This window comes from Mesoplodon mirus, assembly GCF_964341445.2.
Source record: "Mesoplodon mirus genome assembly, chromosome: 13".
NCBI classification, from domain to species: Eukaryota; Metazoa; Chordata; class Mammalia; order Artiodactyla; family Ziphiidae; genus Mesoplodon; species Mesoplodon mirus.
In genome coordinates, this window is record NC_138989.1 from 16,824,845 (window position 1) to 16,842,832 (window position 17,988).

Here is a 17,988-nt window from a genome sequence, read left to right on the forward strand (position 1 = left end):
ACAGGTTCTAGGCACGCGGGCTCAGTAGTTGTGGCTTGTGGGCTCTAGAGCGCAGGCTCAGTAGTTATGGCGCAGGGCCTTAGTTGCTCCGCGGCATGTAGGATCTTCCCGGACCAGGGCTCGAACCCATGTCTCCTGCACTGGCAGGCGGATTCTTAACCACTGCACCACCAGGGAAGCCCTATAATTTTTTGACTTCATAAAAGTTCCCAGTCTACATTTTAAAAAGTTAACTTATTTGTTTTTATTTTTGACTGTGTTGGGTCTTCTTGGTGTGTGCGGGCCTTCTCTAGTTGCAGCGAGCCAGGGCTACTCTTTGTTGCCGTGGGCGGGCTTCTCATTGTCGTGGCTTCTCTTGTTGCAGAGGATGGGCTCTAGGCGCGCGGGCTTCAGTAGTTGTGGCACACAGGTTCGATAGTGCAGGCTCAGTAGTTGTGGCACATGGGCTTAGTTGCTCCACGGTGTGGGATCTTCCCGGGCCAGGGATCGAACCCGTGTCCCTTGCATTAGCAGGCAGATTCTTAACCACTGCGCCACCAGGGAAGCCCCCCAGTCTATATTTTAATCCTTTTTCCCCCCCAGCCAATGTGGTCAGGTTAACTAAGGTACAAAAGACTCATGTCAGGCGGCTCTCTCAGCCCAGTGACCTATTTGAGGTGTGGCTGGAGATATTGTTCCCAAACTACTGAAATGGGTTACTTTACCAATATTTACTGCTATGCATTCAATGAGAGTCAGACTCTGACTCCAGCTTTCATACTATTCCTCTGGGCTTCAGTTTTGTTTGTTTGTTTGTTTGTTTGTTTTTGGCGGCACAAGCGGCTTTCGGGATCTCAGTTCCCCGACCAGGGATTGAACCTGCGCCCTCGGCGGTGAAAGCTCGGAGCCTAACCGCTGGACTTCCAGGGAATTCCCCTCACTTCATTTTAAAATGGGGGAAGTGGTTCCTTAGAGTGGTCTTCAAGGTCAGTGCTAGCTGTTTTAGAACATATCCTTTGATATGTTCTAAAACACTTAGAAATCGATGTCTTATTTAGGCAATGCTACAGATCAGTGGTTCTCACTGGCTACATATTAGAAACAACTGTGAGGTTTGTAAACCGACTTGGTGCCCAAGTGTCTCCCCAGACCAATTAAATCAGAATTTCTGGGGGTAAGACCCAGGCATTGTGTTGGTTAATTTAGTAAAAACACAAGATGAGAAATAAGGGACTTCCCTGGTGGCGCAGTGTTTAAGAATCAGAATCTGCCTGCCAGAGCAGGCGACATGGGTTCGAGCCCTGGTCCGGGAAGATCCCACATGCTGCGGAGCAACTAAGCCCATGTGCCACAACTACTGAAGCCGGGGCGCCTGGACCCCGTGCTCCGCAACAGTAGAAGCTACCACAATGAGGAGCCCTCACACCACAACGAAGAGTAGCCCCCACTGGCCGCAACTAGAGAAAGCCTGCACACAGCAAGGAAGACCCAACCCTGAAGACCCAACCACGAAGACCCAGTGGAGCCAAAACAAACAAACAAAAAAAAGATGAGAAAATTGGAGAAGCCACGTGGGTAAACACATTAGTCCCTGTATATTATATTTCGCTTTAATTGTTCATTTTAACTGTAAAAACATCAGTTTTTCAGCTATTTGTGAATGTATTTCTTCACAACTCACTGCAAGGTGGGAACTTGATTCCGTTTCCATGAGTGGAAAGGTTCGGAAACACTGAAGTTGAGGATGAGTCAAACCTAGATCCATTACTAAAGCTTCTAAAGAATGAATTCCTAAGTTAACGCTGTTTGGATGTACTATTTTGCACTCAGAACACTGACGTCCAAGCTCTAACCGCTTCTCTCTCAAAGAGATGATGGCTTAGTAGACAGCTGCACATCGCGTACCAGGGTTCGAAGCCTCTGACCACAAAAGGCCAACAGGGGGCGCTACTGGACAATCTGGGTCCCTCGAGTGTGAAGCCCAGAGGATTGTGGGACTTGTAGTTTTTCTTGCATCATTTCAGGTTAATGAACTACATTTCCCAAAGTGCAAATACAGCCAGTCGGTCCTCCTGTAGGGCGCGGAGTGTCCCTTAAGCTGTGAAAGGTAAGTGGGTTCTGTGTGGGCTGCAGGTTTCTATAAATTGAGGATTCCACTTCTCCTCTTTGCCCTTTGATGGGACCTGGGAGAGAGCAGCTGTTCCAACAGAGCGTCTTTTCAGCGGGGTTTCCCGAGCCCTCCGATCTCAGGAATCGGGATTATCTGTTTAGCTGTTCACGTGTTGCTGTGGACTGTCAGGGAGAAGTCAGGGTCCTGATCCCAGATCTGGAAAGCCCAGCATAAAATAATGTTTACATATGGGGTGCGTGTCACTAGAGAATTTCTGCATTTTATCGAATACTACATGAAGGCCTTGTTTTTACAGCTAGAAAAAGCTGGGGTAGAATGCCTTGTCAGGTCTCACTACTCTTCACCTTGTCCAAGAAGCCCTATTTGCAATTGAGGGTAAACTAATAGAATATGGGGGAAATAGAATAAAAGGTATGCATGTGCTTAATTACATTAATAAAATCAAAATCCCGAAAAGTCTGAGCAACAGTTTCATCAGCTAAACTGGAACTCTAATGTGCTTTAGTTTATGAAGAAGTAAGATAATTCTGATTTATAAAATGGGAAGTAGGTTTATGGGACACGTGGTCCCCCAAGGGATGGTATTAACTAAAAATATAAATGTATTCCTCTGATAGAGACATCTTTAGATACAGTCATATATTAACAATGAGCAATTAAGGGACGTAAAAAAGATATTGAGGTAAACCATTAACTTTTTGAAGTTTATAAGAAATTCAGTTCTCACCAGCCAGGTGTTACTGGGAGAGACAGGCCTTATATTATGCTAGAATTCTGCTTTATCAATTTTTTAGTTTACCTCCCTCCTTTTTAAAATATATTTTATTTTTTAGAACCCCCCCTTTCTTTTCAGAAACCAAAATATGCAGTTTCCCTTGGATGCAGAAAGCCTTGGCAGATTTGCCAGCCATAGTTAATTTCTATCTGATGGCCACAGCATAGGAGAGCTCTGGCTGTAGGTTCTTAGGAGATCAGGAAGACAGATTGGCTTGGGCTGTTATGAAATAGTCTAGTGTGGGGACAAAGTTTTATTTTGTGGAACATATTAGAAATTCATGACCAAAACAAATTATTAAAAGGATAATAAAAAGGTAGGCTTGTTGTTTCAGGTTGGACTTCAAAGGACCCAGGAGGGTGTGGAATCAGTTTGTACTGGTGAGGGCCAGTTGTTAAATATTTGGGAATTTACTGGCCAGTTGTTAGATAAACCATTGGTAGCCTGAAACTGGCCACGATAGGATTATTTTCTTTTATCTTTTTTTGAAGGGGAGGGTAAAGGGGAAGCCAGTTTACCAACACACCCCTAGCAAAGGTCAGTTTTTTCTCTAAGCCTGGGGCCCCAGTGTTCAATACATCTGTGAGTTATTAGATGCTGAACTAGCTCACACCCTTCCAGATTTTACCAAAGATTGATTTGGATTACAAAGCAAGATTATAAATACACTCTAAGTATCTGTGGGGGGAAGGAGGCTGTACCTTTCAAGTGAATTGTTTATCTGGGAGCTGTCCTTCCAGGTATTGCAGTCATTGATTAATTCACTATCAGTAGGCTGTTCTCATAAGCATGGAATCCACCACTGGAAATATGGTCTGGTTGGATAGCTTTCTTTTTTTTTTTTTAACTTTTTTTGCCTGCATTGGGTCTTCATCGTTGCGCGCGGGCTTTCTCTAGTTGCAGCGAGTGGGGGCTACTTTCTTTGCGGTGCGGGGGCTTCTCATTGTGGGGGCTTCTCTTGTTGTGGAGCATGGGCTCTAGGCGCGTGGGCTTCAGTAGTTGTGGCACGCGGGCTCAGTAGTTGTGGCTCGCGGGCTCTAGAGCGCAAGCTCAGTAGTTGTGGTACACGGGCTTAGTTGCTCTGCGGCATGTGGGAATCTTCCCGGACCCGGGCTCGAACACAGGTTCCCTGAATTGGCAGGCGGATTCTTAACCACTGCACCACCAGGGAAGTCCCTGGATAGCTTTCTTGTTAGGTAAAAACCTGTACTCCTCTCCAATACATTTTTCTCATACCTAGATATTATCTTCCAGAGGACAGTATTGTATGCAATGCCAACAAGTTCCTATTCCCCAGCCACTTCTCAATATTGTGCTGCTGGCTCTTGTCACCCTTCTCATAAAATATTTCAAAGCACCAGTTTGCTGATTATTAGATACCTTTTGGGCTGGCAGCTTCCAGATGTAAGTTGAAATCTCGTTAGTAACCTGCTCCCAAATCCCGTTTAGGGTGGGCTGTTTTGGGGAAATAAGGATGCTACCCATCCATTCTTTATTTTTTAGTTTCTTGCCTAGAGTTAGTTAGGGTTTGTCTATATATTTTTAGGCTAAGCTTAGCCCTTTTTTATCTCTATTCGGTTGATAATCGTGTGCTCTTGCTTTCATTTTTGTCTAGATCAAGGGCAGCATGAGGGAGGCATGTGTTTAAGTTACCTGCCCTAGTTCACTTTGTCTATTTAATTTCAAATATGTTTTCTCCAAATACTATATGACTGCTAAGCTAATATGGTCCAGATATTGGAGTTTTGTCTACCTTTAAGGCAAAGCATTCCACATTTTAGCTTCTCTTCAAACTTCTCCATTCTTTTCTCCCTGTCCCTCTCCCTCCCCCTTCCTTCTTTTTTTTTTTTTTGTGGGGGAGAAGTTTTTTTTCCCTTCATCTCATGGCTTTTGGCATTTCTGTACTTCCACTGTTCTGGGCATACTAGAGCATCTGCAATCCAAACATTCCCCTGAGAAATGACTTTAAAAAAAATTTTTTTTTTTTTTTGCATGGCCTGTGGGATCTTAGTTCCCCAACCAGGGACTGAACCTGCACACTCAGCAGTGAAAGCACAGAGTCCTAACCCCTGGACTGCCAGGGAATTTCCCGCCACCAATTTTTTTTTTTTATTGTGGAGATAGGTAATATAATGAACCCCCATCCATGGACCCATCACCCAGCTTCAACAATTAACAACCCTTGGTTAATCTTGTTTCATTTATATACTCCACATTTTGTTTACCCATTCATCAGTTTTGTGAGGGGTTTTTCATTAAATTAAAATTTTAAAAAATTTAGGTATAGTTGAAATTTTCAGGTGTACAACATAGTGATTCATACTTTTTTTTTTTTTTTTTTTTTGCGGTACACGGGCCTCCCACTGCCGTGGCCTCTCCCGCCACGGAGCACAGGCTCCGGACGGGAAGGCCCAGCGGCCATGGCTCACGGGCCCAGCCGCTCCGCAGCATGTGGGATCCCCCCGGACCGGGGCACGAACCCGTGTCCCCTGCATCGGCAGGTGGACTCTCAACCACTGTGCCACCAGGGAAGCCCAATGATTCATAATTTTTAAAGTTTATGTTCGATTTATAGTTATTATGAAATATTGGCTATACTCCCTGTGTTGTACTATATATCCTTGTAGCTTATTTATTTTATATATAGTAGTTTGTACCTCTTAACCCCCTTCCCCATCTTGCCCCTCCCCCCTTCCCTTGGTTACCCTGGTTTTCAAAAACCAGTTTCTCACTTGATGCTTTTTTTTTCCCCTCTCTAGAATGAGGATGAGCTTTGGGTTAACTTTCAGGACAGCAAAAGGCCGCTGGGTGCCGAACCTCAGCCAGCAGTGCTCACACGGATCCACTGGGTTATTTGTGCCACCAAGTCTTCCTCTGGACTCTGAGAAGGTCAAAGAGTTACAGCGCTTTATCACCCTTTCCAAGAGACTCTTAGTGATGACCGGGGCAGGAATCTCCACTGAGTCGGGGATCCCAGACTACAGGTCAGAAAAGGTGGGACTTTATGCCCGCACGGACCGGAGGCCCATCCAGCATGGGGATTTTGTACGGATCGCTCAAATCCGCCAGCGGTACTGGGCGAGAAACTTTGTGGGCTGGCCTCAGTTCTCCTCCCACCAGCCTAACCCTGCACACTGGGCTTTGAGCAACTGGGAGAGACTCGGAAAGCTGTACTGGTTGGTGACCCAAAATGTGGATGCCTTGCACACCAAGGCGGGGAGTCAGCGCCTGACAGAACTCCACGGATGCATGCACAGGTGCAGGAAAGCCTAAACAGTGTGAATGCAGACACATGCTCCATAAGAGCAGGGACCTTGGCCGTCCTGATCACTGTTGTCTTCGTTAGACCACGAGGAAATGATTTGGGAGGCAGTTATTTACTTTGGAGTTGATCCCAGCAAACTCAGTGAGGGAATGGGAAGTGAAACAGGGAAAGTGGGAAAGGCAGGGTAAGGTTTTGCTAATGAGTGGGTTACTGCTTGGGGCATCTGGGGCTCCAGCGTGTCAGGGGCTCTCTGACTGTAGAGCAGCTTCAGAACCGTCTCGCTGGAAGTCAAGGGGAACTGGGGCGTTTATCCACTGCCTCCCATCCTTCATTGGCTGAGGGTCACTCTGGGGGAATTAACTCCCTAACACTTGACTCCGCTCCTCCGGAGGCTTCCATGGCCAGGGAACTCCCTAAACAGGAGAGACGCAGGAACTTATAAGAGAACTGTGGGAGGTGCCCTCTGAGTGTCCCGAGGGAACTTTGAGCAGGGCACCAACAGCATATGCTACAAACTGCTGGGTCTCCAGTGCCTAGACACAGAGATCACAGGATAGCCAGAACCCAGTAAGTACTGATGGAACGACCCTGTGTAGCCCTGGCAGTACCTTGTAGCTAATTGGAGACCGTTTTCTTATCTGTCAGCCCCAGAGATCATCCTCTGAGGACTGAAATCAGTCTGCCAGTCATAAAATATCTATTGGGTGTGTGCAACACGTGGTGAGCTACTGGTGTGCCACTTGCTGGTGTGGAGAGGTCAAAACCAAAATATAAAACGTGGTCTGTTTAATATGTGAGAATTTTGTAATCTGTTTGGTGGGAGAGCAAAAAATAACAGGTTTAACAACAAACCACTCCACACGGGATTGTTAAATTATGTGGTTCTTGATAGACATGTTTTACAGGTTCAGAGAAACAGAGTTAGTAAAGATTGGAGTAATCAGGAAAGCTTTTATGGGTGAGGTGGGGCTGGAGAATAGCTCAGGTATGACTAGGCAAAGGAGGGAAAAGAGGGCTTTCCAAATGAAGGGAACTTGTAGAGTCTGGCCTGGTCTCGTTGGAGGCTAGTATGAAATCAGATTCTCTGGGAAGGCTAGACCCAAATCCTGGATGCATTTGAAAATCATGCAGTGCAATTTGGGTCTGTTGTGAGAGACCAAAGGGTACTGTTAGTGGTTTCTGAGCAAGAAAGCAATATGATAAAAATAGCATTTGAGGAAGCCTGGACAGGATTAGAGAGTTAGAGTGGCTCAGGAAAGTCAGCTGGAAAGACTCAGACTAAGGTGGCATCAGGGGATGGGAGAGCTAAGGATGGCTATGGGTCCATTAAAATTTTTTTTCATGATGAAAATTTCAAACATCCACAAAAGAGAGTAGTATGATGAACTCCCACAGACCATCACCCAGATTCAAAGAGTTTTATCAAGATTTTTTCACGTCTACTTATCCTTTCTCTGTCTCTTTTTAAATATTTTAACACAAATCCAAGACTTCTTGTCATTTCATAGGAGGCCTTTTAAGTTAAAAAAAAAAGCCAGCACAGTCTGATGATTGACTAGATAGAGAGTAAAGGGAGAAAACTGAGTAACAAGTTTTTTTCCAAGGGTTTCAGCCCAAGTAACTGGAGGAAGGTGATGGAGAAGCTGGGGAGGGGGATTGAAGACAGAAGTTAAGTTTGACAGGACCATCAAGGAGACTTGGACTAAAGTTTGGGGGAGAGGGCAGGAGTGGAGTCCTGTATAGAGGAGGAAACTGTTAGCACAGAGGCACTGCAGCAGTGACCACAGAGACACCCTTGGGAGGGACAGTGGAAAGAAAACAGGTTGGAGGCTGGAGGAGCAGAAGAGGAACCGACTTCCATTTTTCTTTCAACAGCTGTTTAGTGAGTGCCTGCCATGTGCAGGCACTGTTGTGGGCGATGGGCACAGAGCAGTGGGCAAAGGACTCAAATTTCTCTCCTTTTTTTTTTTGGAGGGCCATGCAGCTTGTGGGATCTTATTACCCTGACCAGGGATTGAACCTGGGCCCTGGCAGTGAAAGCCCGGAATCCTAACCACTAGGCCACCAGGGAACTCCCCAGAAAGTGTTTTAAAGAGAAGATGGCAATGGACAGCGGCAATTACAGCAGATGATTAGAGCAGAGGATGGAGGGGGAAGGGGGAAAAAACACCCTGGTTTTGGCACTAAGGAAATTATGTGGTAAAGGCTTTGCAGTCGTGTTAAGGATAAAAGTGAGCTAGCAGAAGGTTTAAGCAGGGAGTGTGTAGTAAGGAAACAGATGCACGTTTTTCTAGAAGGTTGGCAGTGGAAGGAAGGTGGTAGATAAGAGGTCATGAAAAGGTATTAATAAAGCGGGGAAAAAATGGTGGGTGTCAGGGAAAGAAAGTGGTGACGGAGGAGCTAGAGATGGTTGGGGGTAAAAGGTCTTTGGTAGCTTCGTGCCTCCCCAGCACAGCTGGCCTCCTCTGTGGTTTCAGGGTCCTCTGCTTGGGCTGCGGCGAGCAGACTCCCCGAGGGGCGCTGCAAGAGCGGTTTGAAGTCCTGAACCCCACCTGGAGCGCTGAGGCCCACGGCCTGGCTCCGGACGGTGACGTCTTTCTCACTGAGGAGCAGGTCCAGAGCTTCCGGGTCCCGCCCTGCTCTCGATGTGGGGGCCCCCTGAAACCAGATGTCGTCTTCTTCGGGGACACGGTGAACCCTGACAAGGTTGATTTTGTGCACAAGCGGGTAAAAGAAGCCGACTCCCTCCTGGTGGTGGGATCGTCCTTGCAGGTAACTGACTTGGTGTCGGGATGGTAACTGCCCCCTTTGCGGGCTGGGGAGCCCGGGAGAGGCTCCCTATTGGTTTATCTCTTCCTGCCTCTAGAGAGCTCTTATCTGCGTCTTCTGCTCCGACAGGTGTACTCGGGCTACAGGTTCATCCTCACTGCCCAGGAGAAGAAGCTGCCAATTGCAATACTGAACATCGGGCCCACACGGTCGGACGACTTGGCATGTCTGAAACTGGATTCTCGTTGTGGAGAGCTGCTGCCTTTAATAGACCCACGCTGACCACAGCCTGATATTCTGGACCCGGAAACTGGGACTTTCACTTGAATTCTGCTGCTAATGGTAAAATGCCTTCTCAGATACCAGACTCCAGTTCCTGCTCAACTGAGAGCACTGACAAAAGAGAGGAGGGTCTAGGTTTCTTAATGTATGGCCACTCTTTTTTTTTTTTTTTTTTTTTTTTTGCGGTACGTGGGCCTCTCACTGTTGCGGCCTCTCCCGTTGCGGAGCACAGGCTCCGGACGCGCAGGCTCAGCGGCCATGGCTCACGGGCCCAGCTGCTCTGCGGCATGTGGGATCTTCCCATACCGGGGCACGAACCCGTGTCCCCTGCATCGGCAGACGGACTCTCATCCACTGCGCCACCAGGGAAGCCCTGGCCATTCTTAATTGAAACTAATTTTTTAATGTGCATTACGCTATATTGTTCGATAGACTGATTTTTGAATTCTGGGCACCTAGCTATTTAAGACAATGTTCCAAAATCTGCCATTGCCTTTTTCCCCATTTAAAAAAAATAACAGCTTTATTGAGATATAATTCCTAGGCCATGAAGTTCACCCTTTAAAAGTACACTTTAGAAGTATATAATTAACGTGGTTTTAGTACACTCACAAAGTTGCACATTAATCACCACTAATTCCAGAACATTTTCATCATCCCAGGAAGAAACCTTGTACCCATTAGCAGTGATTCCCCACTCCCCACCCCCTGGTCCCTGACAACAACTAATCTTCTTTCTATTTTTGCCTATTCTGGACATTTCATACAGTATGTAGCCTTTTGTGTCTGGCTTCTCCACTTAGCATAATGTTTTCAAGATTCATCCATATTGTAGCATGTGTCAGTACTTTATATCTATTGATATTTTCACCTATGAGTACAACCACTTTAAAAAAATGTAACAGCTTTTTTTTCAGCTTTGAGATATAATTCACATATCATACAGTTCACTCATTTACTGCATACAATTCAATAATTTTTAATATATTCCCAGAGGAGTACAGCCAGTTTGAAAAAGACTTTATTTTTTTAGAGCAGTTTGAGGTTCACAGCAGAATTGAGCAGAAAGTGCAGGAGTTCCCATATACTCCTTGCCCCTGTTCAATAACATGGTATTTATCGTTTACCTACTGAAGGACATCTTGGATGCTTCCAACTTTTTGGCAATTATGAATAAAGCCACTGGACTTCCCTGGCAGTCCAGTGGTTAAGACTCTGCTTCCACTACAGGGGGCACGGGTTTGATCCCTGGTCGGGGAACTAAGATCCCACATGCTGTGCAGCGCGGCCAAAAAAAAAAAGAGTAAAGCTGCTATAAACATCCATGTGGAGGTCTTTGTGTGGATGTAAGTTTTCAACTCATTTGGGTAAATACCAAGGAGTGAGATTGTTGGATCATATGATAAAAGTATGTTTAGTTTTGTAAGAAACTGCCAAAATGTCTTCTAATGTGGCTGTACCATTTTGCATTCCCACCAACAATGTGTGAGAGTCCAGGTAAAACCACTTTTTAAAAACCATTTTAGGGCTTCCCTGGTGGCGCAGTGGTTGAGAGTCCACCTGCCGATGCAGGGGACATGGGTTCGTGCCCCGGTCCGGGAAGATCCCACATGCCGCGGAGTGGCTAGGCTCGTGAGCCATGGCCGCTGAGCCTGCGCGTCCGGAGCCTGTGCTCCGCAGCGGGAGAGGCCACAACAGTGTGAGGCCCGTGTACTGCAAAAAAAAACAAAAAAAACAAAAAAAAAACATTTTAATTGAAGTATACTGACATACAGAGAATCGCAGGCGTCATGAGTGGACAGCTTGATGAAGATGTAGGGCATCTAAATCAAGGAACAGACACTGCTAGCACCCAAGAAGTCCCCCTGGCAAATCACTTTTTAACTAGTTCTTGTTACTAGAATAATACATATTTATCACAGAAAGTTTAGATGATACAGATAAGTAAAAAGGATTTTAATACAAGTTACCCATAATCCCACTACCGAGATAACCAAGATCTAACATTCTAGTATAACTAAATCTAAATCTGTTCTTACAAAAGTTGAATCAAGCAGTACAGTATTTTATTACATCCTGTTTGCACCTAACAGTACAGAGTGGCCATCCTGACATTCCCTAAATGCTGTGGGTTTTTTTATGGTACACTGATGTACACAGTCATTTCCTCCACCCCACTGGCAGCTTATTTTGGCATTAACTTGTTTCATTCCTTTTCAGATCCCTAAGGATTCATCCCTGCTTCCTCTAACTGATTGAGGGTAACCAACTGCCGCCTGCAGAGGGCAGCACACCGACATCTCTCTGCCAGCCCGTCTCTGAACCCCGCAGCTTCCAGAGCCCAGGAGTTAAAATCTTCTAGCTGATGAGATTTGCCCCTGAAGAGGACTTTTTCAAAGCCGCAGCTTCTTTTGATAGGACAATTGCTTTCTCTCCCTTTTTATCTCATCAGGCAGAAGAAATAGCCCAGCAAATATGTACCTCCAGAGTACTAACCTAGGGATCTCACTAATGTGGGTAAAGGGGGAAGGAAACGACTTAATTTATAATTCCGAATGCTTAAATGTCTTTAACTGAACCATTCTGATATATTTTTTGAAAAGACGAACAATGATATGAATGAATTTTTTATAAACCAAGGAACAGAGGAAGCATTTTTTAAAATAGCACATTAGGTATGTGGGCTGTTACTTTTATATTTTTTAATCAGCTAAAAGTGAATGTGGTTTTATGACACGGTTCTCTAAGGATTTCTGCTTGATTTCAGCTGCCAGAATGAGACCGGCCTTGAACCTGGTCTGCAGAGAGGAAACAGTGAATTCCCAAGTGGGTTCTTAAATTGATTTGTTTCTGCTGAGGGAAGCAGCAAGCCTTGTTTGATTACTGTGTTAGCCAGAGAGAATCACTGTCGCAGGCTAAAGCTTTCTGCACGATCTCATCAAAAAGCGAAGCGGATGAAAGAGTCACAGCCTATTCTGGGTAGCCTTTTGTCTAAAATCAGGGCAAGCAATACGTGTTCATCCTGCATCTGCCTAGGAAGCAAATTTCAGTTGACTGGGATAACCCAAGATCTTGAAAACAGAGTTCTTTTCACCTGCACAGCTGTAGGTTCGCTCACAGCCATTCATTAATTCTGGAGAGGCGTAAGGCTGTGGTAAATCTCACTCCAGCTTTTTAGCAGATAGAGATGCTAAGGTGCTCTGAACCAGATTTGCTCAGTTACCCACAGTCAGTACCACCAATAATTGCATCCAAATCTGGGTCTTTTGAATCCCAAGCCATCCTCATCCACAAATCTCATAAATGGTTACTGACCAACACTGTATTTAGGTACTAAGGCTACAAAGATACAACCTCTTGCTCTCAAGTGGCTCACAGAGGACGTGTTATCTCCCATACTCTCATCCTTTACCAGAATATGTCACAGAGTCATGCATGGAATGACAGGAGAGAAAATTTAGTCCATCCCCCCTTCATTTTATTTTTGAGGAAACTAAGATCCACACTTACCTAAGGCCACAGTATGTTGTTTCAGAGCCAGGACGAGAATCGGAGTAGATCTTTCTCCCAGTTCTTCTAGACAGCAACGCTTCCTACTTGTCTGAAGATTATAGTTAGAAGGAAGTCAGCCTGAAGTAGAAGTAGAAGCCAACAGTACACCCGGCCAGGAATGGTTAAAATGTGGGCAGTGGAGAGGAGGTTAGGCTGCGAGGGAGGGAAGGCAGGCTCTTTCAACACCTAATGCTCGCACGATTTATGAAACCAAGTCTTGAGGGCCTTAGGAATGTTTGCTTTGTTCATATTTCCTCCTGAGATGGAATTCTTTGCAAAAAGTTTGTCTCAAGAGGAACCTGGTATTTCCTGAAGCTGATGCTTCTCAGGTCTCCTTACTTTACATCTTTTGCTCTCCACCAGCACAGCAGTCCCCAACCTGCTGTTAAGTGCCCTCGGTTGGAATAACAGACTTCTACTAGCGGGTGCTATCAGCTTTCACTGCCCTGGTTACATGGTTGTAACTGCGTAAGCCCAGCTTTGGCTGTGACTTTCAGTCATATCCTTCCTTGTTGCTTCCACAACTGCTCTGCTATCACAGTTTTAGTAAGTACAAGTCATGAAGGCAAACAAGTACAGAATACTCGAATCTCCTTCCCACTAACTCATATTCCTTCTTTCACGCTGTCATAAATTGAGTATCCTCTCAGTTCTCCCTTAAATAACAGCATTTGTTGGGACTTCCCTGGTGGTCCAGTGGTTAAGACTCCGCGCTTCCATGGCAGGGGGCACAGGTTCGATCACTCGTCAGGGAACTAAGATCCCATGTGCTGTGTGGCGCAGCCAAAAAATAAATAATAAATAAAATAATAGCATTTGTTGAGCACACTATATCCCAAGCATTGTGCAAAGTATTTTACAACATGTTAGCTCACTTAATGAGTTAATCCCACATGAGATGCTTGGACATGCATAAAGGTCAGTCTTCAGTGAATGCCAAATATTTCCTGAGAGGATCACAGTCAGGACGGATAGGAAATTCGACACTCCTAGGTAGGGTGACCAGCCATCCCAGATTGCCCAGTACTGAGGGGTTTTCCTGATGTAGGACTTGCAGTGCTAAAACAAAGATGAGGGCTTCCCTGGTGGCGCAGTGGTTGAGAGTCCGCCTGCTGATGCAGGGGACACGGGTTCGTGCCCCGGTCCGGGAAGATCCCACATGCCGCGGAGCGGCTGGGCCCGCGAGCCATGGCCGCGGAGCCTGTGTGTCCGGAGCCTGTGCTCCGCAACGGGAGAGGCCACAGCAGTGAGAGGCCCGCGTACAGCAAAAAAAAAAAAAAAAAAAAAAAAAAAAAAACAAAGATGAGTTGGTCACCTTGCTCTGAGGAACAGCAAAGGTTGCCACCAGCTATAATAGATAATTCCAGATATATTATTCTTGTTGAGATTCAAGATGGTGCTCTGAGATCCAGATTGTTTCCGTAATTTCTATGTCACAAAAGAGATCAATTCCACTTCATGAAGAAAAAAAAAATTAAACTCATCCAAGAAAGCAGAATGTTTTTTTTTCTTCTCGATTTATTAGAAAAGGAATATAGCACAGCACTGAAACTTTTAGAAAATAGACAGACTTGGATTTCCAACCCTGTCTTGCTACTTAGTAGTTAGGTGAACTTGGGCAAGTTGTTCTATCTAAACTTCAGTCTCCATAAATGAGGATAATAGGAGCTACCCAATTGGGTGGTTACGAAGACCAAACAAGGTAATGATGCATGTGTAGCTCACAGCACAGTGCCTGACAGAGTAAGCAGATATCAGCCATTATCACTAGGGTATGGGAGGAGGGTGGGAGAGGAAGCCATCCTACCTGCCAAACCTTTGTCTCCTATTGAGTATTCCTTTGAGTAGACTCACTCGGATTTTCCCCAGAGCCACTTTTCCTTTTTGTGTACCTGTTTGCCTAAAAAAAAAAAAATTTACAAAAGCCAAGCTTTGCTTGATGTAATTAAGCCTTTCTAAAGAAAATAAAGCATATTCTTCCAGAAAACAGAAGCCTCCTATACTACTGGTGGGAATGTAAATTGGTGCAGCCCCTGTGGAAAACAGTATGGAGATTTCTCAAAAAACTAAAAATAGAACTACCATATGACCCAGCAATTCCACTCCTGAGTATATATTGGAAAGAAACAAAAGCACTAATTCGAAAAGATACATGCACCCCAATGTTCACAGCAGCATTATTTACAATTGCCAAGGTATGGAAGCAACCTGTGTCCATCAACAGATGAATGGATAAAGAAGATGTGGTATAAATATACAATGGAATACTACTCAGCCGTAAAAAAGAACAAAACTTTGCCATTTGCAGCAACATGGATGAACTTGGAGGGCATTACGCTAAGTGAAATAAGTCAGAGAAAGACAAATACTGTATGATATCACTTATATGTAGAATCTAAAAAATACAACAAACTAGTCAATAAAACAAAGAAGCAGACTTGCAGATATAGAGAAGAAACGAGTGGTTACCAGTAGGGAGAGGGAAGGAGGGAAGGGCAATATAGGGGTGGGGGGTTATGATGGGATTATATGAAATCGTGTATGAAACTTTTGAAAATTGTAAAGCACTATAGAATTTAAAGGCTCTTTCATTCAAAAAGTTAAAAAAAAGAGTATCCCTCCTGCTATTTCGGAAATAGTATTTATTGAACATTTACAACAAGCACTGTAGGAAGCAGTTTACAACGCATTTACTCACCTTATTCCCACAACCCTAAGATCCACGCACTGTTACTTCTTTTGAAAGATGAGGTTCCTGAAGCTCACAGGCCTTACGTAACTTGCCCACGGTCACCTAAAGTGACCAGGCTAGTAATCAAAGCCAGTCCAGTTTTGAACTCGCTCTCTTTTGAATGTTCTCGAAATTCGGTGGGGGTAACTAAGCAACTGTACTTTGAGAAGGGAGAAGGGCAAGGCTCAAGAAACTTTCAGAGTGACCCCAGTTAGGTCCTAAAATGTGAATAGGCAATCACCAAGCGTGTAGAGGGAGATCATTCCAAACGGAGGCAACAGCAAAAGCAAAAACACGGTCAGAACTGCAAATTCCTTCACCTTTTCTTTTTCTCTTGAAGGCGGGGGTGGGGACTCAGGTGAGAACTTGGGACGCCCCAGAGGCCTTTGGCTCGTCCGAAATTTACTCACTTCTCTCCTTGGCCATTCCTCCTTTTCGCCCCATTTACTGCACCCCACTTTCCTGGTCCCCTCGGTGCCTCCCCAGGATGAATGAAACGGAGGAGTTACCAGCCGGAAACTAGTAGAGGGAGCAGGGGGAAGAGGTGCGTGTGTGCAGGGAATGAGAGACCCAGAGAGGGACGCGCACGGTAGGAAAGTTGACCCCAACGTCACACGCACAGGAGGTCACCGTCTTTTCACACTTGACTCGCCCACTCTGTCCTTCCTGCCGGATTCTGAAGAGCGCACCGCCTCCCACCTTCCGAGGACGCCAACCACTGCTCCTGCGCTGACTCTCCTCCGCACCTCCCCCCACCCCGCCTCCTACCGAGCGCGAGAGGGGCGGGGCCTGAGCCTGGGAGGTGCGGAGGTAGGCTGGGGACTGGGCCGCTGTTCACCAATAGAAAAGAGGAACCGAGAGCCACGTGCCCAAAAGATACCCAATCACGTTTTCTACTCCATAATCCGCCGTCCCTGGGGTGTGGCCAACGAATTGACAGGACTGGGCGCGCACGGTCACGTGACCCGAAAAGGTAAATACGACAACGCGGTTTCTCCTCGCCTGCGGAAAATCGTTGCGCGACGCTGTACCTTCGTTGAACAATTATTTAATGAGCGTGTGTGATGTGCTAAGCACTGTGAAGATGCTGTGGCTTCTGGGATGTACGTAATACCGACATTGCATTACTCTCGGTCCAGCTACTGTACCAGTGTTTCCCGTATTCCGTTTCCTGTAGTGAGCACCCCGCAGATGCTCTTTAAAGATCGTTAAAGGAATTAGTTCTCTCTTCCCCAGCACTTGGGATGATAAAAAGAGGTAGGTTTTTATGTCAGACGATATTTTGAGAGCCCAGTTGGAGTACTTGGGTGGCTCTCTTCTCTATTTGTTGTTTATCAACCGAAAAAAATAGGAATAAGCAACAGTCCCCTAAAATCTTATTTTTCGGACTTCCCTGGTGGCGCAGTGGTTAAGACTCTGCGGGCTCCCAATGCAAGGGGCCCGGGTTTGATCCCTGGCCCAGTACTAGATCCCACATGCATGCCGCAGCTAAGAGCTTGCACGCCACAACTAAAACCCAACGCAACCAAAAAAAAGAAAAAGAAAAACTTATTTTTCTTCCATCTAAACAGGGGCTTGCAGTTTCCTTTCATAGAAGAAAGACGTTTATAACCTTTACAGTTCTTTGAAGGCTGAGGCCAGGTCTAACTTAATTCTGTATTCCTTGCAATCATACTGTAGCACAGTATGTATAGAATAGCCATTCTACCTAGGTTTGATGAATTTGCATTCGACAATAGTCCCGTTCTTGCCTGCCAAAAGGTCCTGAGAGCTAATGACCAACACTTCATTCAGCAATTATTTATTGACTGCCGCATGTATCAAGGACAGTACCAGGCAGATAGGGATACAAAAGTGATTAAGACACCTCATTCTGCCTTCAGCAAATTCATGGTGTGATGGCACTTTTCCTCTAAATTATCCAGGTTTGGGTTCCAATCTCAGCTATCCCATCTATGAGAGGGTGGCCTTTGACAAATCACTTGCCTTTTTGAGCCAGTTTCCTCATCTGTAAAATGGGGAGGTAATAATACCTTCAACTATAGAGCTGTTGTGAGGATGATGAGGTAATTGTGCAAAATGCTTGGCACAGTCTGGAGCACAGAGCATAGCATATGTTATGTAGCATATGCCAGTTTGACAGCAAGAAAAAAAAAGTTTCAGAGAAGGCTAAACTGAAGGCAGCTACTAACAATAAATCATTGTCTTCAGGCCAGTCCCAAATACATTGTGTCCTCAGCATTTTGTACTGTGTCTGGCCCAGAGAGAGTATTCAATAAATATTCATTGAATGGGTGAATGAAATGAAGGAGAAATTGGGCCAAAAGACAAATCTGCACACACTCCTTTGCTGCCCACCATACACCCAGCAGCCTCCAGTGGTTTAAAACTGCTCAGTGATGGCTTCTCATAGTCCACATCGTCCTTTCATATCTCTTTGCTTTTCCAATTCAGTTCCCTCTGTGCCCCTCCCCACTCTTTCTGGTGAATTTCAGCACCAGTGC

At 45.4% G+C, this 17,988-nt stretch overlaps 1 protein-coding gene and 1 long non-coding RNA gene across 3 annotated transcripts; one reads left to right on the plus strand and one right to left on the minus strand.

Annotated features, from left to right (window-relative positions):
* The first annotated feature begins 1,869 nt into the window (after positions 1-1,869).
* On the plus strand, positions 1,870-12,718 carry SIRT4 (sirtuin 4). Of its 2 annotated transcripts, none has more exons than XM_082641654.1 (5): positions 1,870-2,086; positions 5,645-6,142; positions 8,628-8,922; positions 9,049-9,261; positions 11,422-12,718. In XM_082641654.1, the coding sequence occupies exons 2-4, from the start codon at positions 5,646-5,648 to the stop codon at positions 9,199-9,201; spliced, it is 945 nt and encodes a 314-aa protein (XP_082497780.1). In that variant the 5' UTR covers positions 1,870-2,086; position 5,645; the 3' UTR covers positions 9,202-9,261; positions 11,422-12,718. The 2 variants fall into 2 exon arrangements, with proteins under 2 accessions (XP_082497780.1, XP_082497781.1); XM_082641655.1 differs by having other exon boundaries at positions 5,645-5,869.
* LOC309815114 lies at positions 10,144-16,170 on the minus strand. The gene is made up of 3 exons (XR_014295805.1): positions 15,452-16,170; positions 12,712-14,653; positions 10,144-10,914 (listed from the first exon to the last, which is right to left on the minus strand). It is a non-coding gene; the product is annotated as an uncharacterized lncRNA (long non-coding RNA).
* Between the last annotated feature and the right edge of the window lie 1,818 nt (positions 16,171-17,988).